General features: G+C 38.4%; 1 protein-coding gene across 14 annotated transcripts in view; it reads left to right on the top strand.

Moving 5' to 3' along the window:
* LMO7 (LIM domain 7) overlaps nt 1–13,159 on the top strand; it is a 190,489-nt gene extending 177,330 nt beyond the window's left edge. For all 14 annotated transcript variants that reach the window (XM_081046315.1, XM_081046326.1, XM_081046325.1 and 11 more), the window contains 7 exons: nt 532–597; nt 3,282–3,334; nt 5,707–5,920; nt 7,534–7,815; nt 9,677–9,785; nt 10,949–11,051; nt 12,386–13,159. In XM_081046315.1, coding sequence (XP_080902441.1) covers nt 532–597; nt 3,282–3,334; nt 5,707–5,920; nt 7,534–7,815; nt 9,677–9,785; nt 10,949–11,051; nt 12,386–12,408 — 850 coding nt within the window. In that variant the 3' untranslated portion in view covers nt 12,409–13,159. The remainder of the gene's footprint in view (nt 1–531; nt 598–3,281; nt 3,335–5,706; nt 5,921–7,533; nt 7,816–9,676; nt 9,786–10,948; nt 11,052–12,385) is intronic.
* Nucleotides 13,160–21,724: the final 8,565 nt, after the last annotated feature.

The following is a 21,724-nucleotide window of genomic DNA, read 5'->3' as shown; positions in this document are numbered from 1 at the left end:
TCTGCCCTTGGACTTTTGCATTTTCTAGTCCCTGTGCCTGGAGACGTCTCCCCTCACATGTTTGCTGTCTTCCTCATTTTCTTTAAGTCTGTATGCAAATGTCACCTTCTCAGACTTTCCAAAATACCTCATTTAAAATGTGTGTCTCTTCCCTGCCCCTTCTCTCTGTGTGCCCTTCCCTGCTTTGTATTATGCATTTATTTGCTTGTCTGTTGGCCTGCCTGCCCCACTAAAATGTAAGTATTATGAGGCAATAAGTTTGTTCTCTTTTGGTAGCCCACCCTCGAACAGTACTGGGACATATCAGGCATGCAGTATGTAGTTGTGGAATGAATACACTGCAAATGTCTGTTTGTATTAGTAGGTCTGTTTTCTGTAGTGATTGATTGAAATACTTCTGTATATTTATTTTGCAACCCAGAGACCATTCTCATAAAGATGCTAGAATAACAGCATTTTGTTATCCATTTCTTAAACTCAAGGAAGGCGTAAAGTCTTTTATTTTGGCCATAAACTTTTCCCATCTTTTAGGCCTGTTGATTCGTCTGATGCACCGAAGAGAGAGGAAGAATCTTCAGGTTTGCGTCCTCGTGACAGGTGTGTAGAACATTTGATTGTAATTTGTTTGGAGGAACTGGCTTCAAATGAATTTTTGAAGGCTTGCCTAGATGTTTTGTAGAACTACTGTAGCTTTTGGTCTTTTGTGGGATGCAAAGAGATCTTGCTAGTTGATCTTTAAAACTACCCCTCAACTTAGTAAATTAATTGATGATTTTGTGGATCAGCATTTTGGCCTGAACGCAGTTGGCAGTTTTCAGTTGATTGGGCCCATCATGTAGCTACTATCAGCTGAGTAGACAACTCTGCTTTTGGTTGTTTGCTGGCTGTCAGCTGGGGCAATGAGAGCAACCGGACCACGTGTTTTTCATATGCAGCAAGCCAGTACAGTCTTATATACATAGTGGCTGGACAAAGAAAAGAGAGAGAATTAGAGGAAGCATACAAGGCACCCTATGGTCTCAGTTCTGAACCAGCATACCATTGCTTCTGCCACCTTCTGTTATCTAAGGGAAAGTCGCAAGGCCAGCCCAAGTTCACAGAGAGCAGAAAAACTCTACCTCTTTGTGGGAGGAGCCATAACGTAAGAGAATGGACATAGACAAGGAAAGAATTGTATGCGTTTCTTACAGTCTACCTTAATCTTTATTTTAAAAACAGTTATAAGCAGTGGCATAAGCTTACTCAAAATGAAGCTACGTGTGGTCATCTGCAATGAGAATTGTGGCCTTAGTTTCATTAGAAATACTGGTCAGTTTGGGGGAATGAAGATAGGATTTCAGATATATGAAAAGTTATATATACATCTTAAAATTTCCTAAAACATTAAATTTCATGTTTTTAAGTAATTTTTAAAATGCTTTGCGCTTTCGAAATCACTAAGGACTTCTGAACAGACCCTGTCTAAAAATATCCAATATATGACCATTAGTTTGTATTTTCAGAGCTGAAATTTCTTCTTGAGGAAGTTTGCCTTCGAAATAAGGAAAGACTTACTTGTATAGGATCACCTGTATTCAGGCTGACTGAATATGGTTCAGAGTAGAGAGGGAAAAGAAAAGGAATAGGCAGGTAGTAATGGGCAGACATTAAGCTAGCAAAAAATTTCTAGTACTGGAGGACCTTATTTATAATGAATGTTTCTGGGTAACTGTAGTTTATTAAAATGTGTATTTCTTTTTTAAAGCTATAGATTTGTTTGTATATTTAAATAAGTTTTGCTTATATTGCTCATTACCTTGAGAAAATAGATTGTAGAGAAAGGAAATTTAAGGAATCCTGGAAAATATGAAATACTTCTAGGCAGTTGTGATACGGCATGCCCTGGAGGCGTTAAGGAGTGTGGCTAGACATCTTGTCATAAAAGTATTCTATGTTAAGGTAAATGAAACCATTCATGACTGTTGCTAACAGTTGTGATGTATTATTATGTATTATACATTATTATATGTTGTAGTAGTGTATACATACATACATGTTGCATGCATATACATGTATAATACATGTATACGTATGAGGTCTGACAATTAAGTTCATGAAATTATCCTTAAAAAAGTGCTACATACCTTGTTGCTGACGATCACTATGGTCACCTTCAGAGTACTCCTTTGGGAAGCTATGTACCGATGCCAGCACCTAGTCAGTCCACCCTTCAAAGCAATTTTGGGGCTCTTTTTCTGGAATGGCCAGCAGAGCTGTCATCATGTTACCCTTGATGTCCTGAATGCCATCAACATGTCCTTTCAATATTTCCTTTATCTTCGGGTAAAGAAAGAAATCATTGGGGGCCAGATTAGGTGAGAGGAGAAGGTGTTCCAATACAGTTATTTGTTTATTGGCTAAAAACTCCCTCACAGACATTGCTATGTGAGCTGGTGCATTGTCGTGATGCAAGAGCCACAAATTGTTGGCGAAAAGTTCAGGTCGTGTAACTTTTTCATGCAGTCTTTTCAGCACTTCCAAATAATAAACTTGGTTAAACTGTTTGTCCAGTTGGGACAGAGTCATAAAGAATAATCCCTCTGATATCAAAAAAGGTTAGCAACATCATTGCAACAAGTTCGCGAACTTAATTGTCAGACCTTGTATGTATAATATATATTATTCATTTTATTATCTTTATTTGAAGTTATTGTGCTGAGTAGAGGGAGAATGAGATCAGCATGTGTTGCTATACAGACCTAAATTTTACCATTGCGAAGTCGGGAATTTTCGGCAGGTACCAGTGAGGTCCAGTACCTCTTTGGAATGTTAGGAAAGCGTTTGGTAAGCTGCTGTTTCAGATTAGCACCCTGGTGTCCAAAAAGTTGACTTCTTGACCCTTGGGTAGCATGAAGGAAGTGGGACAGTCTGATGTTAGGTGATCTGAGGACAGATGCTTTGTACAGCCCAGTAAGGTTAATAGGACTGATGTGTTTCTAGAGAAAGGCAAAGCATACAAATTGGTCACATCATAGGGTTAATCATCATGTAAGATTCAGAGGATTTTCACATGTTTATATATTTCCAGCATCAAGCTCTTCTCTCTTCTAGAGATGTCACTGTTTTCTGCTAGTTTATGCAACATGAAAAATTCCTTGGTATGAAAATAAATATAGCTCTCAACAGACATAGGAAATAAATCAACTTCTTGAAAAAGTACTCTTTTTGGTGCTCTTACTTCATAAATATGAAAAGGATGTTCATAATGAGACATATATAACATATTGCGTTCTGTGTTTTAGGAATAAATCCATATCTACTACTGAGCTGGATGACTACCGCACAAATAAAAATGGTAAATGTGATTTTTTTTCAAAATTCTGTAGCACAATTCCTTATTTATACTATCACACACTATGATCAGTATTTTTAAGGTCAAGATATTTCAGGTTCATTAAAATTACACTATTAAAATACAAAATATTTTTAGCATTTGTGTATAAAAACAAAACTATCTTGTGCTTATTTTGGCTTCATAATGGAGGGAGTACTGGGAGATTAAAATAATTTTAAATAGCTAATGAAATATGTGGAAATTTTGCAAAGTGGTGCTGATTGAATTTTATATAGTAGATTTCATCTTGCAGCTAAAGAAATGGGACAGAAAAGTTTTCATCAGAATAATAGGGGACTTAAAAATTCTACATTTAAATAACAGGACATCAAAAAGTCCAAAATGATAATAATTTTACTAACTTGGCAAAAAACAATTTAAGGTACATTTCTAGGAACATGTGTAACTGAAGTTACATAACTAAGAAAAAGAAAACTAAGTAAAATGCATCGTTTTCAGCAGGGTTTACAAACCAGGCTTTGGGTGAGCAGAGTTCTGGTCAGTTACATAAATGTGTGAAGGCCCATGTGAGAATTGAGGTGAACTTGGTGGACAGGCCCCTCTAAGTAGACAGCTCTAACCTGGTACTTCCATGTGGGAGAATGAAAATCTGTGATTTACCAACAGTTTCTGTTGTAAAAAAGAAGTAAAAAAAAAAAGAAAAAGAAAAAAAAGTGGATTTTTATGTTATCTTTTAAGTGCTGGCAAGGAATTAAAAGAAAATTTAAAACCCTCTGAGGGCCAAACAACATATCTGCAGATCCAACTGGTCTGGTGGGCAGTAAGTTTGTTACTTCTAGTTAAAGCTTGTAGAATTTACAGTTTCTATTAAGTTCTATGATCACCCCTTTGTCTTAACACATAAGACCTTCCATTATCTGGTCCCCATTTAACTTTCCAGCTTGTTTTGCTGTTTTTCCCATTAGGATCTCTTAACTATAACCAAGTTGTTCTCCCTCTCTGATCCTAACTTAATCAGATGCTTTTTGATCTGGTTCTTCTAGTCTTACCTGTTTGTATTTCTGGTTTCTTCTCCCCTGAATTTGCCCCTAACCACCATTAAAATTAAGGTTTAAGTACTTTCATCTGCCATGAAAGATTTTTAATCTGCAGTGATAATAGTCTCTCCTGAACTTAAACACATGACCTCTTAGTAATGACAAGTGTGATTCTCTGAAATAATCTTGTTAATGGTTGTGGTTTGTGTTATTAATCTGATTATTCTTGTATGTATGTTTTCTCTCCTTTATTAACTGAATAAGTAGGCAGTGGACGTTATCAAATGTTATATTGAAAAGCTTGGTTATGTGAATAATGTCTATATAAAATAGAAAATGTTTTATTTAAAATCTGACCAAATTGATAAGCCGTGTGTATGCACACAGATAAACATAGATGAGTATAAGAAACCTTTAGTGTCCTTGTTCCTTGCTTACTGGAAGATGAACTAAGGCAGAGACACATCATGAATTTTGAAAGAATGTCAATAGCGATGAATCTAGAAAGCAAACGAAAATAAATCCTTAGGTGAAATTTCCTAATCCAATTTAAGGTGGGGAGGATACTTCAAAGTTATGGATGTTTTACCCAAATCAGAAATTAATCAGCAAATCCAATGAGGCAAAGCCTTCAGGATAAAACCTGACTTTATTCTCACTCATAAATTCAACCTCCAAATTACAGCTTTGTCAGTTTCTTAGAAGAGAAACAAGTCTGATAAGATTCTTTGGTTATCATTTGGATTACTTGGTTATTTTTCAATTTCACAAAAGCCATTTCAGTGATTGAATGTGCTCTCATTCCTACAATGTGGTCATGACTTCTTCTGTGGCTTACACTGTGAAGACTCTAGTCGTGTCACCTAGAGATGCGTGCATTTATGTCTTTGCTCTCTCCCCAAGGGGTTTGTAGATTTTTTGAAAGAATAGAATTCCCATTTCCCTTGCAGAGTTGTCAAAGCAAGCATTTGATGAGCATGAGCTTGATTTATTTCATTTAGCAAGGAAGGGAAAAGTGGAAGAGAAACTATTTCTAGATGAGCGTTTTGTAACTTAATATTATTGAAATCAATGCTGGTTGTTTCCTTTTTAGACAGCCTCCTTAGTTTTCCTGATTGTGCTCTGTGGTTTGCCTCTGGCTGTGGAATTAGAATTTCTAGGAATAGGAGTCTGTTACTTTATGTCCCCAGGCAGCAGTCTCATTAAGAATTGATAATGTTAGCATATGTGCGCTGTATTACATGTTTTGCTACCCTGTGTTTGGAGATTTGTCCACTATCTTTCTTTTTCCCCAAATGTGCTAATCCTGCAACTTTTGATGTGTTTTTAATTTAGGAAGCAATAAATATTTAGACCGAGTGGGGAGCAGTAACTCATTACAGAGGAGCTCCAAGAAGGAACAAGTCCCATCCGAAGCAGAGTTGGAAAGACAACAAATCCTTCAAGAAATGAGAAAGAGAACGTCGCTTCACAATGACAACAGCTGGATCCGGCAGCGCAGTTCCAGTGTAAATAAAGAGCCTATTTGTCTGCCCGGGATTATGAGAAGGTGTGAGACATTTTAGCAATTATTTCCTCTTCTGTTCTGTGAGGCAAATATTTAATATCAGGACATGCGAGCTGGCCATGTGGGCAGGAGAGATGTCATAATTTCTTCTCTTAATCCAAGATTTAGTGGAAGAAAGGGAAGTAGAGCAAATGTCACTGAGCCCACGTCGAGGAGCATTTAGGTGCCAGACACATGCCAGTTGCTTTGTTTGCATTGTCTTGCTTCACCTGGGAAAAACGTTTTGGGGCAGGGGTCGTCATTTCAGTTTTTCCACGTGTAGAAACTGTGGCTCAAGCAGGGAATACATGTGGACGTTAAAACCACATGGCAAATAAATTGCAAAGCTGGGTGTGGAACTCTGAAGTGTAAATCAGGCACTCAGATAATTTCTGCAGTTCTGAGTGCTTCTTTGGCTGTTGAACTTAAAACAACTTAAGCTGCAATTTGTTTAAAATGAGATACTAGTTATGTTGGAATCGTAATAGTGTTCACAAAGTATGAGAGTCTAATTTTTTTAAATTTCAGAAAAATATATAGCTATAAATTGACTGGAGATGAGTGGATGAACATGTTAAAAGACCTATCTTGGGTAGACAAATACTGAAGCTACTTTTATTCATCATTTCCATAGCTGAGAAACTGAGGAATATTATTTGCAAACATTGCAAAGGGCTAATTATCTCAATAAACAAATATCTTTTGTAAATCAGTAAATAAACCCTGACAACTTTATAGAAACACAGAATTGATATGAAGATAGTTCATAGAAAAATAAAGTCAATAAACATATAAAAGATCAGCAGTCCTAAAACCACATACAGAGGGTGCCAAAAAATGTATACACGTTTTAGGAAAGGAAAAGAAACTATTAAACATTGTAATACTCAGTATATACTGATAACAAAAGATGAATACAAGTCACGTTTGACTTCTGCAATTACAAGAGGTGCTCAAAGTGGTTCCCATCGGTGTCCAGACACTTCTGATTACGGCGAACTACTGCTTGAGCAACACTGACCAAAGTATCCACTTGTGTACATTTTTTGGCACCCCGGTATGTGTTTATGTGTGTGTGTATGTATGTGTATATATATACACATACATACACACACACATACATATATACACATACATATGTGTAGATATGTATATATATATAGTTCTAAAGATTAGATTACATTTAATGTTTTTGTGACTCTGTTTAGTCTAATACCTGACATATGTATCTAAAACTTGTTTTTGGAGAGGTGGGTTATAAAAAATTAAGGATTATCTAAACAGTTGAAGATTTAAAGGACAAATGTATGTCGTCTTTGTCTTAATATTTTAAGAATGTTTTTTTTAGTATTTTCCTTTCCACTTTGGTATTTGTTCTTTTACCTAAGCACCAAATAAATAAAAATAAAAATAAGTGATTAATTGAATATGAACCATCATGATGCCTCTGATGAACAGAAACTTTAGTTTTAGAGGTAATTTTATATATAATTGGAGTTGTTAGATTATTACCTGCTTATAAAGAACCTATAATGGATATTTTCATGACTGTAATGTTAAACAGATTTCTAGTTGAATGTGTTATGTAATGTTGATTCATCCTTTTCATGTTCCAGAGGTGAATCTCTAGATAACCTGGATTCCCCGAGATCTAATTCTTGGAGACAGCCCCCGTGGCTAAGTCAGCCTACAGGAATCTATGCTTCTTCCTCTGTTCAAGACTTCAGTCGCCCACCACCTCAGCTGGTGTCCACATCAAACCGTGCCTACATGCGAAATCCATCCTCCAGCATTCCGCCTCCTTCAGCTGGTGCTGTGAAGACCACCAGCACACCGCCCCCCACACCACACAGCCATTTCCCTTCAACTTCACCATCAGGCTCCCAGCTACGCAACAAGTGAGGCCCTTTGAGGTTTTCCTTTTCTTAGTTTCTGGGGTATTTTTGTTTTCATTAAAATTTTCCCCAAATCTTGTCTAAACTTTCCAAAGAAAACCAAAGCCTTTTTAAATGTGTCAAGTTTAGTGTTCTTTTATCAGATTAATTAAGAAGGCTTTCTTAATAGCTTTCTTCTGAGCATTTATGGATGTCTTGTGACTCCATTCTAGACTTTCAAAACATCTACTTCATTACCACTGTCTCCTTTGCTTGTGGTCAGTGTCTTAGATATAGACATACCTGAGTAGTTCGCAACATAATCATAAAAATATATTCATTGAATGCATTTGAAATTTATGAGTAAAAGTGGTATTGTAAAATGTTTGACTGTTTTAATGAGACAATAGAAACTTGTTTTATAGGAACTGAGTATAAAAGGATAGCATTATAAGGAAGTTCCATCATCTATGTAACTTTTAACAAGCTGAATAAAAAAAAAAAAAAAAGCTAAGTAGTTAGATAATGCTTTTGGGGTTTTTGACTTCCAAAACTGTTGCTTTCCACTTTTGTGGTTTGACAACATTTTTTTTCACACTACATCAACTGATTCTGTAGGTTATACGCCACAGGAATTGTATAAGAGTTGTAATGATAGGTCTTGACTCAAAACTTGCCATTTGATATGGACAGAAGCTCAGATATCAACAGGTATTGGGTTTTCAGATATGTGTAGCTTCTCCACAGATCAAAGATGTTTCATGAAACCACATACAGCAGTGTTTCTGCTGTCACCAGAGGGAGTTCTACTGGCATATACTCCTTATCATGCAAATGAAATACTGAAAAGTAGAAACACAGTTATTGATATTGGGATTTTTGTTTAGCCATCAAATAAGGGATTTTGTTAAGAGAATATATTTCATGTCCATCTAAAATATTACTTGTACCAGGATCTATAAAATATGTAGCAGGGAGTTTGAATTAAGAGAAGAAGGGGTGAGTTTCTGGTACATTTGGGAGGAAGATGATGGCCATGGAGAAGGGAGACAAGGTAGAGGAGAGAGTACCCATTTCTTCATTGAGAGCTCTACCCTAGGAGAACAGATAGGAGACCAGCCATGGGCTTTTCTGCTCTGAAAACATCTCTATCTAAGAGGTGGTGCTCTAACAAGAGACTCTGCACAGCCCTTGAGTGCCACTAAAGTGCTGTGATGGGATTCAAAGGGGAGAAGTGGCCTTCTCCTTCCCACCTGGGAAAGAGGATCAGACTTGTATCCAAAGGGAAGTAGACATTCTCCTTATTTATCTAAATGGTAGCTGTCAGGCAGTTTGCCTGTCATTCTCCACAAAGGCAGTCCTATAAGCCAGAGGCAGTCAGGAAAGCATTGCCACTTCTGTTTAACTCAAATATTGGGTGAATGAGAAAGAGGATGGGAAAATAAGGTTGAGATGGTAGGTTGCAGTACTTCTCAGAAGAAGCTGAGGCTGCTCTTTTAGTGTTCTGATGGGTGAAATGACATGATTAGAGTTGTGCTTTGGCAGCTTTAACTGGCAAGAAGATGTCGGCTGGATTAGAGGAAGGGGAGCCTTGTGAGTACAGATATGATCTAAGGAGGATAGCATCTTAAAGTGCAAAACGGACTAAATACACTGAAATTGTTCATGTAGGTGAATAGGTACCAAGGGTTTCAGAACCATCATGGAGATCTTTTAAGGAACAATGTAATCAAGGCATGCTTCGATTGGCTGGTGTAAGTTTTCCTCCCACAGATACACAGAGACTTTCTTAAATGATTAATGTTAACACCAGAGTGTGATTTTACAATAATAACCTTGAGCTGCACAGATGAAAGCCTCCCTTCCGTTCTTGTTCTACATCTAGGTCAGTCAGTGGGAAGCGCGTGTGCTCCTACTGTAATAACATTCTGGGCAAAGGAGCTGCCATGATCATCGAGTCCCTGGGTCTTTGTTATCATTTATATTGTTTTAAGGTGAGATTAAGATAAACAGCCTCTGCAGGCCTGCAAAGCTTTGCTTGGAGAACGCATGGCTTCTTTGAGTGCTAGGCGTGGACGTGCCATTAACGAGCTAGGTGCTGCTGTATTTGTCAGTCTGTGCTGCATTTTGAATTTCAAATTGCCTGCTGCTACGTAGTCCTCAAATCTTGAACCAAGATGTGGAAATACTATGCACTTCCTATCTCCAGTCTGTTAAGAGTCTATTAGCAAGATGTACAGTTCCTAAACACTTTCTCTACCATGTGGTCATAGACACATTTGAAATGTAATTTACCAATGTCATTAACAGCATGGGGATGGGATGTGCAGTTATAACAGTGTCCAAAAACCTACCTTTGAATAGGGAGAGAAAGGAAAAGCATTGCAAATATTTTTACAGTCGCACAGCCTGCTTACACCTGATGGGTTCTTGCACAGAAGAAAACAAAGGCTGTAACTACTTTATTTTGTAATAACTGTCTTTAGAGACACATCTATTTGATTCTTGAACTTGTGTTGGACCAAAGAGAGATTCCAGTTGTTCATCCTAGAGTCCCACACAGCTGTCTTACGCTTGTATATCACTGGCTATTGCTCGCTTGGGCTGTTTGTGGCATAGCAGAATGAGTCAAAATTATTAGTGTTTGAGCATGTGGAACCAAAATACCCAGCCTTGCAGTGAAAGCACCATGTGTGCACCCATCCCAAACTAGTGCAGGGGTGATACCCGTGTGACCTGCCCAGAGCGAAGTGCTGAAAGCCCAGTCGTGACTCACTTTTCCAGATCTTTCGTTTGGTGCCTTATCCTCTTTCATCCCCTTGAGAGAAATGAAGACTAAATTTCCTTAAGCCATCCAGCGAATCATTTCTACGCTTTTGGTATATTTAGAGTAATCATCTTGGCTCTTAAAATTGGCTTTATGGGTTCTCTACTGTCTCATCTGGCAGGCTTGATTTTAATCTACTAATTATTTTTGGCTTTTTTTTTTTTTTTTTTTTTTGCTGAAACATATCTAAAAGCTTAGAAGCTGCATTTTGCTCAAAATGTACATATATATATATATATATATATATATATATTTTTTTTATTTTTTTCTGGGAGTGCCCCAGGCTTTCTTGATGTGACTGACTGTGGATTTTGTTTGTTTGTCCCCCAGTGCGTTGCCTGTGAGTGTGACCTCGGAGGCTCTTCCTCAGGAGCCGAAGTCAGAATCAGAAACAACCAACTGTTCTGCAACGACTGCTATCTCAGATTCAAATGTAAGAGAGCAAATTAGGGAGAAAATTTCTTCTCTTTTAAGGAGAACACGAATTCCCGTGCTTTTCCCTGAACTTGCAACCACCTCCCCCTCAGGCTCCCTGCCTTAGAATGGCAGGTTTTAGGAAATCTTAGTGAGTGCCCCTCTCAGAGTGTATGGCGAGCGGTTCAGTGCTCAGGATTCCAGCCACAGAAGGGTGGGGTGTGGGGCCAAGGGGTTGGAGAGGGTTGTGTGCCCGAGAGTCAGGGTGGTTTCCTGTGCATTCTGCCCAGTCTGGACAACTGCTAATGACTTGAGGATGCAAACCCAACCAAAACAGACAGTTAAAACGAATCTTCGGTGTAGACTGTAATCTGTTTCTGGGCTAAGGATTGGTTCCTCGCATTCACTGATTTCTATTACTTAACAATGGGCTTGGATTATGTGATTTAGAAGATGAACAACTTTAAAAACTAGTTTAAAAGGTCATAAAGGGTAGTCAGTTTATGCTTTGTTACATGTCATATGTATACTATTTTAAAAAGGAGAGCTCTAATTCTGATTATATGGTGTTTCAGTGTGACTTTTGGAAAAACGGAATTTTTCAAAAACTTCACAGGCTATTTTGTGTCTAAGCATGTTTTTGTTCGTAAGTATGTTATGAACATAGGATGGCATAACGAGGTTACATATTGTTTCTAGCTACATAAAGACAACCATTACTACTGTTTGTATTTTGAACCTTGATGCTGGTAACATGTATTTCTTCCTTATTGTGAAAGGGTGTTACAAGTGGTATCAGCAAAACCATTTGCTTTTGAACTCAGAGGTATTTATCTGGCCCTTTATGTGAAGAGTGCTTTGGAAATGGTTTAAGCCCAGTCAACTCTCTTTTATCTGTCACCGGGGTCTGAGCTTTCTTACCCCAGCGGTCCAGTCCTTTTCTGGATGTTACCACAGAGGCTGGAGAGTGTCAAGGCTGGGCATGTAACTGGGGGAGTGTGTATATGTGTGTGTGCTTTTCTCTCTTTAATCAAATTCCAAAGCCAAATGTAATTGATTTTTGGAATCACCATGGAAACATTGCCCACGCCTTTTCTCTCCTCCAATTCGCATAAAGGAGAGTTGAGGGTAACTTCTATATCAGCAGTTACTTTTCATTCCATTTTTACACACAAAGAATTCTAGCACCCACGGGCTGTGATTTGCCTAGCTTTATCCTAAGTGAGTAACAAGGTGACTCTTTCTACCTCACGGGGCCGTTCTCTGAGTGATTACTGCTATTCATCCCAGGTAGCAAAGTTCCAGTGTTCCTGAATCTAAGCACTTTTCTTTCTTCTCTCCTTGCCTGATCAGCTGGACGGCCAACCGCCATGTGATGTAAGCCTCCATACGAAAGCACTGTTGCAGATAGAAGAAGAGGTGGTTACCGCTGCTGTAGATCTATAAATATATGTTGTATGTCTTTTTTGCTCCCTCTCTCTCTTTTTTTTTTAAAAAAAAAGAATAACACTTTTTTTTTTGCCTCTTTAGATTACATCAGAACATTATAGTCTTGGTAGAATAGAACCTGTATTTTTGTTGTTGTTTATTTATAAGAAGGTAATTATGTGTGGGGAAAAGTGCAGTATTTCCTTTTGAATTCAGCATCTTAAGAGCACAAGGAAGAAAGAACTTCAAAATATTTTTGAGGCTGATAATGATCTAGTTTGACTTTCTAGTGGTGTTTTGAAGAGGGCTATTTTATTGTTTTTTAAAAAAGGTTCTGAAACATTATTTGAAATAGTTAATATAAACATGTAATTGCATTTGCTCTTTTTATTGTAAAATATGCTAAATTAATACAGAACCATATGGAAATTTCACTAAAATCCACCCCCAAATTTGCTTTCTATATCTTTCTTTTCAACTATATATTATGATTTTTTTTAAAAGAATTATCTTACGTAAAATTTTATTTGCTTGATGAGGGGAGCTTTTCTTTTCTTCACCAGAATCGTTGCTAAGCAGCTCCCAATAGAAAGCTGCTGCTTTTCATTAATCATAGTTTGTATACCAAAAGTTATCTCCAGAAACTAGTGAGCCTTTCTGTTCTACTGCATTTGTAAATAAACTTGCTGATGAATTTAAGGAATGGTTCTCCTTTTTCTTCTGTGTGTGTTTGCGTGTGTCTACTTTCCAAGCATCTTAGTCATATTTCAGTATGTGGCTTTTCTTGATACCATATTTTATTTAGCATCTTTACTGGGGTATAAGTTGATATATAATAAACTGCCCATATTTAAACTGTGCAATATGACAAGTTTTGACATATGTGTACACCTGTGAAACTGTCACCACAATCCTTGATATTGTTTTTACTGAAAAATTTTAACAAGAACTTTATTTTTGATGGAAAGTTGTTTTTGAATGCAGTATGTTTTCATGGTAAGAGCTGAAGTGAATGGTCAATTGTTGCATTGTTTGCGTAAAATCTTTATCTTTTGCTTTCTAAGTGATAAAAGAAGAATATAACAGTGAGTTTAGAAAATATATACAGCCAATATATATATATATATAGATAGATAGATAGATAGATAGATAGATAGATAGATAGATAGATAATCTCTAATGTTTCAGCAATCTGTAGTGGGAATGCAAAAGTACAAGGCTTTAGCATGCTTTGAGCAAAAATATAAACTTGCTTGAGTCTTTTATAATAATGAATGTGGAGTGCATAATTCTAGGATAAGAGAACTGTGTTGAAATAGATTAGAAATAAATATATGAAGCTCTAATGTGGGAGAAAATTAAAAATTTATGTCCAATTTTTATTTTTGTTTAATATTCCTTATTTCTGATTATTAGGGTAATATATGTGTTTATTGATGAAAATTGTCAAATGCCCCAAGGCATAAGAATATAATTTTCAATTCCAAACTCCAAAGAGAAGAGCTCCATGTTTGAACTCATTCTGTATGTATTTATTAATATCCTGCGTTCTTAGTTAACTGGATTGTGAATTTTTCCATGTTCTTAAAATCATTTCTATTTGTCTTTATGAATGGTTGCGTAGTACTACATTGTTGGGTGCCATTAATATATAGTTGATAATTCCTCTACTGTGTACATATCAATTTGTTTCTAATATTTAACATTTTAATATCTATAGTGTAACTATATATTATATATGTATAAACGTTTCTAATATAAATTCTATGATGGGCTCTCTATGATCGTATCTATTTCTCTATATTATTGACACGAGATTATTGGCTCTGCGATTACGCATTGTCAGGCTGTCGTGATCCATATGGCCAAAGTGGCTTCCAGAAAGTCTCTACTAGCTTAGACTCTCGGAAGCAGCACATGGGCTTGTCCATCTCATGGCATGGTCACCAACATGCGTTTCTGTTGCCTTGTCTCCGCCTGACACGTAGTAGTCTTCAATGTGTTGTAGCTGAATCCGTTACCCACTGATGCAGCTTCTGCCTTGTTCATTTGTGCTTGTTCCTGCCTCTAGTGCAAGCTTTCATTATTACCTGATGTTAGTTTTCTTATTCAATGTCTTTTCTTGTTTTTATTCCTTTTCATCTGTCTTTTTTATCTTTTCATCTTATCCTGTTGATTTTTCTCCTTAGTATGTTCTTATGACATTTCTCACATCATTTTGCTTAATGGTAATGCTTTTGATAGTATATATTGTTAGAACAACTTTCGGAGATTCTCTCCTAAGATGCTGCTTCTACAGAACCTTTGTATAAGCGTGCTACTTCGGTACTTCATCTAGGAACAAGGGAAGATTCAGTCACTCGACCTCTTTTATTCAAACTTTATGTGCTGGGCACAGTTGTAGGAACTATATACAACAGCGAATAAATACAAAGTCTTGGCTCTGACTAGGCTTAAATGTCTAGTTAGGAGAACAACCAATAAAAAAATGTGACGTACATATTGTGATAAGGACATAGAAGAACAAAGGATCAGGGGAAGATGGACAAATGAGTGCTGGAAATAGAAGGTGGTCATGCTTTCATACAGAAGGTGCCAAAAAAATGTATACACATTTTAAGAAAGATAAAAACTTTTAAAATTGTAATACTCAATATATACCAATAACAAGAGATGAATACAAGTTAAGTTTGACTTCTGCAATTACAAAAGGTGCTCAAAGTGATTACCATCAGCGTCCAGATACTTCTGATTACGGCGAACTACTGCTTGAGCAACGTTGACCAAAGTGTCCACTTGTATACATTTTTTTGGCACCCTGAGGATATGGGTTTTCAGAGGCAACGTGTCTAATATTTGAGCCAAATCCTGAAAGAATGAGAGAGCAAAGCTTCCAAATATTTGAGAGGGAAGCATTCCAGACATAGGGAACAGCAAGTGCAAAAATATTGAGGGAGGAGAATATTTGGTGATTTGGTGTGTTCAAGAAGCAAGCCTGTGGTTGGAATGGAATGAATGAGAGAGGGTGGCAGGGGGTGTGGGGAGGTGAGGGCACAGGTCAGCAGGCCCTTGCAGGATGTGGCTCTTACTCTGAATGGGATAGGGAACATTGGAGGGTTGGGCTGAGGAGTGAAATGAACTGACTTATGTTTTGAAAGGGCTACAGACCGCCACAATAGATTGTAGAAGGACAGAGGGGAAAGCAGGAGTCTTTTGGAGTTTGGAGTCTTTTGAAATTGTCCAAGCACATGATGTCTCTTCAATAGGATAAGAGCAGGGAAGGTAATGAGGAGTGGGTACGTGTGTGTGTGTGTGTGTGTGTGTGTGTGTGTGTGTGTGTGTATTTTGAAGGTGAAGCTGACACACTTTGGTGATGGATTGGATGTAGTATGAGTGAAAGGGAAGAGTCCAAAGTGTAAAGTGTTCTGAGGAGGTAAAAAATGGAATCTGCATTTTCCAAAATAGGTAGTGGGTAAAGCACATTTGTGGTGGGACAGGGAGATGGAGGTGTGGTTTTTAAACACGGTAAGATTGAACAGTTTATTAGATAACTAAATGGCAATATCCAGTAGGCAGCTGGCTATTCAAATTTGGACTTCAAGGGACAATTCCAGGCTGGAGATAGAAATGTAGAGTCTTCCGTATACACATGTAATCAGGACATCATCTGGGTTCTGACTGGAACTACAGCAGAGATGATGTCCAAGGACTGATGTTTTGGGGTCCTCCAGAGTCAGATCAGAGATGCAGAAAGTATCCAATGAGGCAGAAGAAGAACCAAGACTCTGGTGCCCTGAAAGTCAAATTAAGACCTTATTTCACAGAGGAAGGGACCAGTTGTTTCAAATATCACCCAGAGATCCAATAAACTGAGAACTGAGTTGACAATTGGAGATCGTGCACCTATTGGTGTTGGTGGATTGCCTTTCGTATATACAGTACCTAGTCCCGTTTCCAGTGCCTAGCAACATTTACGTGATCCTAATATTTTTGTCCATTTCCCCAGAAAGATGAACTGAAGAAAAACGTGGAAAGCCATCTCCAGGCCACTTTCAGTTTGTATCCTTCCCCATAATATATTAGGAATAAGAATTGTACTTTCCAGTGTGTTATGATATGTATGGTTCTTTCCCTTCACTCCCTGTGTTATAGTTTGAAGGAGAGTTTCAGAATATAATGCAAAGAGATGTACTGGGTTTGGAGTATACTGGTTGCCTCCAGAGGCAGAGTTAGCTGAGTGGCAATTCCATTCTGCCATGTTCTGATACACAGACTTTGGGTCTCTTAGCCAATGCACAGGCTATGGTCACTCTGACTCGTTTCAAGCTACAAATAAGCTTTGGTTCTTACATTGTGATTCACAGTTCAGCTTCATGGTAGTTGATGGAAATCGCCCCCACCCCACTTCTAGCATTGGATTGCCAGTGTTAGGTCTCAGTGTTAAGAATTTTCATCATTTTCCATGTCTGAATACATGCTTTATGGAAAGCAGAGAGAGGCTGAGTCAGAAATTGCTGTCTGGATGCCATATTAAGACACAAGAAAGTTCTATGTTTTAATTTTCTCAAATATTCCTAAAATGTTCTTTGTATCCTTAAAGAGGCAGCAGGTAAAATGTATTCTTTAGCTATTCATTTCTTCAGTTTACACACTTGAGAATTGTGTGTGTGTGTGTGTGTGTGTGTGTGTAGGATCAATCTTACCCCTCTTTCCTCTGAGTGCTGGGTCAACTGGGAATCATTACAGGAGGTGAGTATCAAAAATGTCAGCTTCATTTCTTCTGAGAAACTTCCTACTTTTTCCCACTTGAATTGAGTTTAACAAGTGAGTAGCAAAGAGGATAACTCTTCGTCCTCCATGTTTGTGGACTAACTGTGTGGTGCAGAGATGACAGCAGAGGGTCTATGCACAAGCAGCTTCAAAAAACAAGGTCAAAGAAGAACTGAGGGGCCAGGCCATGTGTGAATGGCAAATTCTAACATTCAGTCTGTCCCAAAGAGGGTTGTATTTGTCACTCTTCTCGCAATGGGCAGGAGCAATGAATGAGCAGAGTAAGGAGAAGGGATGATTTCTTCAATGTTTTTGAGAGAGTAAATGTTTTTCTTTTAGGGTTAAGCATGACTGTACAGAAGGGGAGAGGATAATTTTATCCCTTGTATACATTAAAACCTGAAACTTCGGCAGTGCTAAATTCAAGAAGGAAAGTAGCATGAAAATTAAATTTGTGCTGCTCAAGGATTTAATCTTGGCATTTTATTAGAAATTTTCATTTATATCATGGGGTGAGAACTAGCAACAAGCAAACAAACAAACACCTATCTGGATTCCAATGAATAAGCATGGAATACTCATAAAAACTACTTTCTGATTATTAGAGTTGAGAGACATGACTAATAGGTCATGTCAGTGTTGGGATTTTACTTGTTTAGCACTTTAACGTCAGTCCTTATAGTCTGAACACAGGGATTAAAAGGCATGCTAACACAAGTCCCAGTTCATGCCCATAAAAATGGCTTAAAGAAAACCTAATTTGTGTTTAAAATCTATGTGTATGGGACAGGAAAAAACCAACTTCCAAATTCTTGTCATAAAACATGTAGGTGCTGGGAGAATATTTGATGAATGTAAAACAATCCTTATTCTCCTATGAAGGAGAGAGGCACCAAAGGATTCTAGTATGAAGTTGATGAGACCAGGGCTATGAAAGAAATACAGGATTCTAGTATGAAGTTGATGAGTCCAGGGCTATGAAAGAAATACAGGATTCTAGTATGAAGTCGATGAGTCCAGGGCTATGAAAGAAAAATCATTTATTCACTAAGGGAGTAGAAGTGACTTCACAGTAGAGTTGATATTTGAACTGCTTCTTTCCAATCAGATACAATCTTAGCAGAGAAAGAATGCAAATCCTTTTGAGTTGGGATCAGACCTCCGAAGATTCCTCTCTTACTATGTATGCCCATCAAAACCGTACAGTTGGCTTCTTTTGCAGAGGAATGAGAAGGAATTTAGATATGTTATGTGTGATAGTGTATCCATGAAGGGGTGAGGATCTGACCTAGTGAGACTGCAAAAAGGAAAAGGAAGATGGATGAGAGATAACAATGCAAACACATGACAGGACCTAAAGATAAGTGGAAGAATAACTGTGGGACCTCAAGCCAGGGTAGGTTAGAGACTGATACCATGGAGAAAGGAGATGAGTTCTGTTCTGGTTATACTGCAGGGTTGACATATAAGCAGAAGGATCTAAAGCTACCTGGGTGTGGATGTACACAGGAGAAAGAAATGGTGTCCATGAATATTGGTTCATTTGCATGCTCAAATTGACTTGAATATAAAGTTTATTTCCTCACCTGAGAGTAAGTCAAGAAGGTCGATTCATCCAGCAGTTCAATGATATGATCAAAGACCTCTGTCAGTCACCTCAGGCAGTCAGGCCACCCACAGCAGTGGCCTGATACTAAGGTTAGTTACTACCATGGTTGCAAGCTGGCTCACAGGCTTCATGCTTCCTTGTTCACATACGTACTCTGGAAGAGAGACTGACTTCTCATTGCTCTTAAGTGGGTAGGAGAACTTTCTTAGAAGCTGTTAGCAAAACCCATCTCTTCTCACTGGCCAGATTTGGATCATTTGCCCATTTTTGAACCAAGTGTAATCCCATTCCTTGGCAACCAGGACCCCTTTAGTTGAGCTCAACTTCCAAATCATGCTACTGCTAATTAATGGGAGTGTGGTGGAGTAATTGTTGGGGAGTAAACCACAATATTTACCATAGTTAGCCTGTATGAATGCTCTTGAGAATTATTTGAGTAGTTGCGTTATACAAGACCTTGCCTTGCTTTCATAATTAAAATCTTGTGAATTAGTGAGTTTCTTAAGGAACAATATAGAAAGAAGAGGAAAGGGTACAAGAATATTTTCTTCAATCAGATGCACCAAGGATCATGTGAGGAATTAGTTGATAGAACTAGCAAATATGGGATGTCATCAAAACGGCGGCATGAGGTGAGCCTCTGTAAAGCTCCCCTGGAATTTACAACTAATCGAACAACAATAACTCCACAAATGACTCCCTGCACAGCAGACAGGCAAGACGAAGAGGCCCACTACTGAATTCACCTAAAGGTGGGAGAATCGCGTGAGCGGAAGAGGAGGGAGAGGAGAAGTGCGGAGACGGAGCCGCGCTGGGCGCAGGACACAGACCTAGCTCAGTGCTCGGAGCCCGCTGCTCCCGGATCTTCCGCAGCTGCGGGAGAGGGAAGGACTCGGACTGCTAGGGCTCCGCTTGTGGCCCACAGGGCTGAGGGGGCAGCATATAGAACGGCTGAACACACCGCTAATGGCAGAGACCTTGGACAAAAGACTGAGGGAAGAAGACTGAAAACGGTGGTTTAAGCCCTCACTGCCGAGCAGAGAACAGAAGCCTTAGGCACTGAGACTAGCCGCCCCCTCCGTCCCCTCCCAGAGCTCACCCCGCCCCCACCTGCCCAGTGCTAGAAGCGGAACAGTAGCAGTGTCAGATCAAAAGAACAGAATATTTGCTGTTCTGATAACTATGGACTGCAGGCACAGATTTTCAGCCCAACTAGTTCCGGGAAAAGGGAGGGAGCTGTGGAAGCAAAATTGGCTGAGGCTGCGGTCCCCGCCATTGCTCTGGGCCACCTCTCACAACTCACCTGCCCCTGGCCCCAACTATCTGGGCGGATCCCTGCAGGAGTAAACAGAACTGCTGAAACATACGGGCTCTGAATCTGGTGCAGAAAGAGCTTTGGAACTTCAAAAGCTCTCCACATACCCACACGGACAGTGCGCACTGTGACCCAGGTAAACTATTAACAAAGGAGAAGCCCGTCTCCCAGGGAATCCCCCCATTGTGTGAGAAGCTGGAATAGTGCAGAGAAAACATAGCATTATGTGTGAGAGACAAAAAAAGGCTGCAGTCGGAGAGAAAATAAAACATTCTACCAACAAGTACTGGAAAACAAAAGAAAGACCTCTTCCTATCATCCTGTTGCAGAAGCCACTCATGTAGATGTCTAGGAAGAGAAATAATAAATCAGTAATTGCCATGAATAATCAAGGCAACAAGACAGCTCAGAAAGAAAGTGAAAAGTCTCCAGAAAAGGAACTTAAAGATATGGAAATATGTGACTTAAATGACAGAGAATTCAAGATTGCAGTTCTGAAGAAACTCAACAAGATGCAAGAAAACACAGAAAGACAGTTTAATAAACTCAGAAACACAATCAAGGAACAACATGAGCATTTTACGAAAGAGATTGAAATTTTAAAAAAGAACCAAATAGAATTTCTGGAGATTAAGAACTCAGTGGAAGAAATTAAGAATGAAATAACCATCTTAGGTAGTAGAGTTGACCAGATGGAGGAAAGAATCAGTGACATAGAAGATAGAAACCTTGAAATTACACAGATGGAAGAAGAGACTTGAGACTTAACAGAAATGAAAGAACTCTACAAGAACTTTCTGACTCCATCAGAAAGAGCAATATAAGAATAATGGGCATACCAGAAGGAGAAGAAAGAGAGAAGGGAACAGAGAATATATTCAAACAAATTGTTGATGAGAACTTCCCAAACTTGTGGACAGAACTGGATCCTCGAATCCAAGAAGCAAATAGAACACCTAATTACCTCAATCCCAACAGGCCTTCTCCTAGGCACATTGTATTGAAGCTGTCTAAAATCAATGACAAAGAAAGAATCTTCAAGGCAGCTAGGGAAAAGAAGACGGTAACCTACAAAGGAAAGCCCATTAGATTATCATCAGATTTTTCAGCAGAAACTCTACAAGCCAGGAGGGAGTGGAACCAAATATTCAAACTATTGAAAGAGAAAAATTATGAGCCAAGAATAATATACCCAGCAAAGATATCCTTTAGATATGAAGGAGGAATAAAGACCTTTCCAGACATCCAGAAGCTGAGGGAATTTTCTAATACACGACCTGCACTACAAGAAATACTAAAGGAGGCTATTCGACCACCATCAACAGGGACAATTTGTGGCAACCAAAACATAAAAAGGGGGAGAGTAAAGGCCTGAACCAGAATATGGGAATGGAGAAAATAAGAGTGGAAGAAAATGGATTCTCTAAATATCAAACTTTCTTTTACATTAACTTAAGGGTAACCACTCAAAAAAAATCTAGAACTGAAATATATACTGTAATAAAAGAAGAAACAGAGGGAAACATCATAGAATACCACCACACAGAAATAACAGACAACAACAAAAAGG

The sequence above is a fragment of the Rhinolophus hipposideros genome (genome assembly GCF_964194185.1).
Source record: "Rhinolophus hipposideros genome assembly, chromosome: 4".
In the NCBI taxonomy this organism is placed as follows: Eukaryota; Metazoa; Chordata; class Mammalia; order Chiroptera; family Rhinolophidae; genus Rhinolophus; species Rhinolophus hipposideros.
This window is presented reverse-complemented; position numbering and strand designations above follow the sequence as displayed.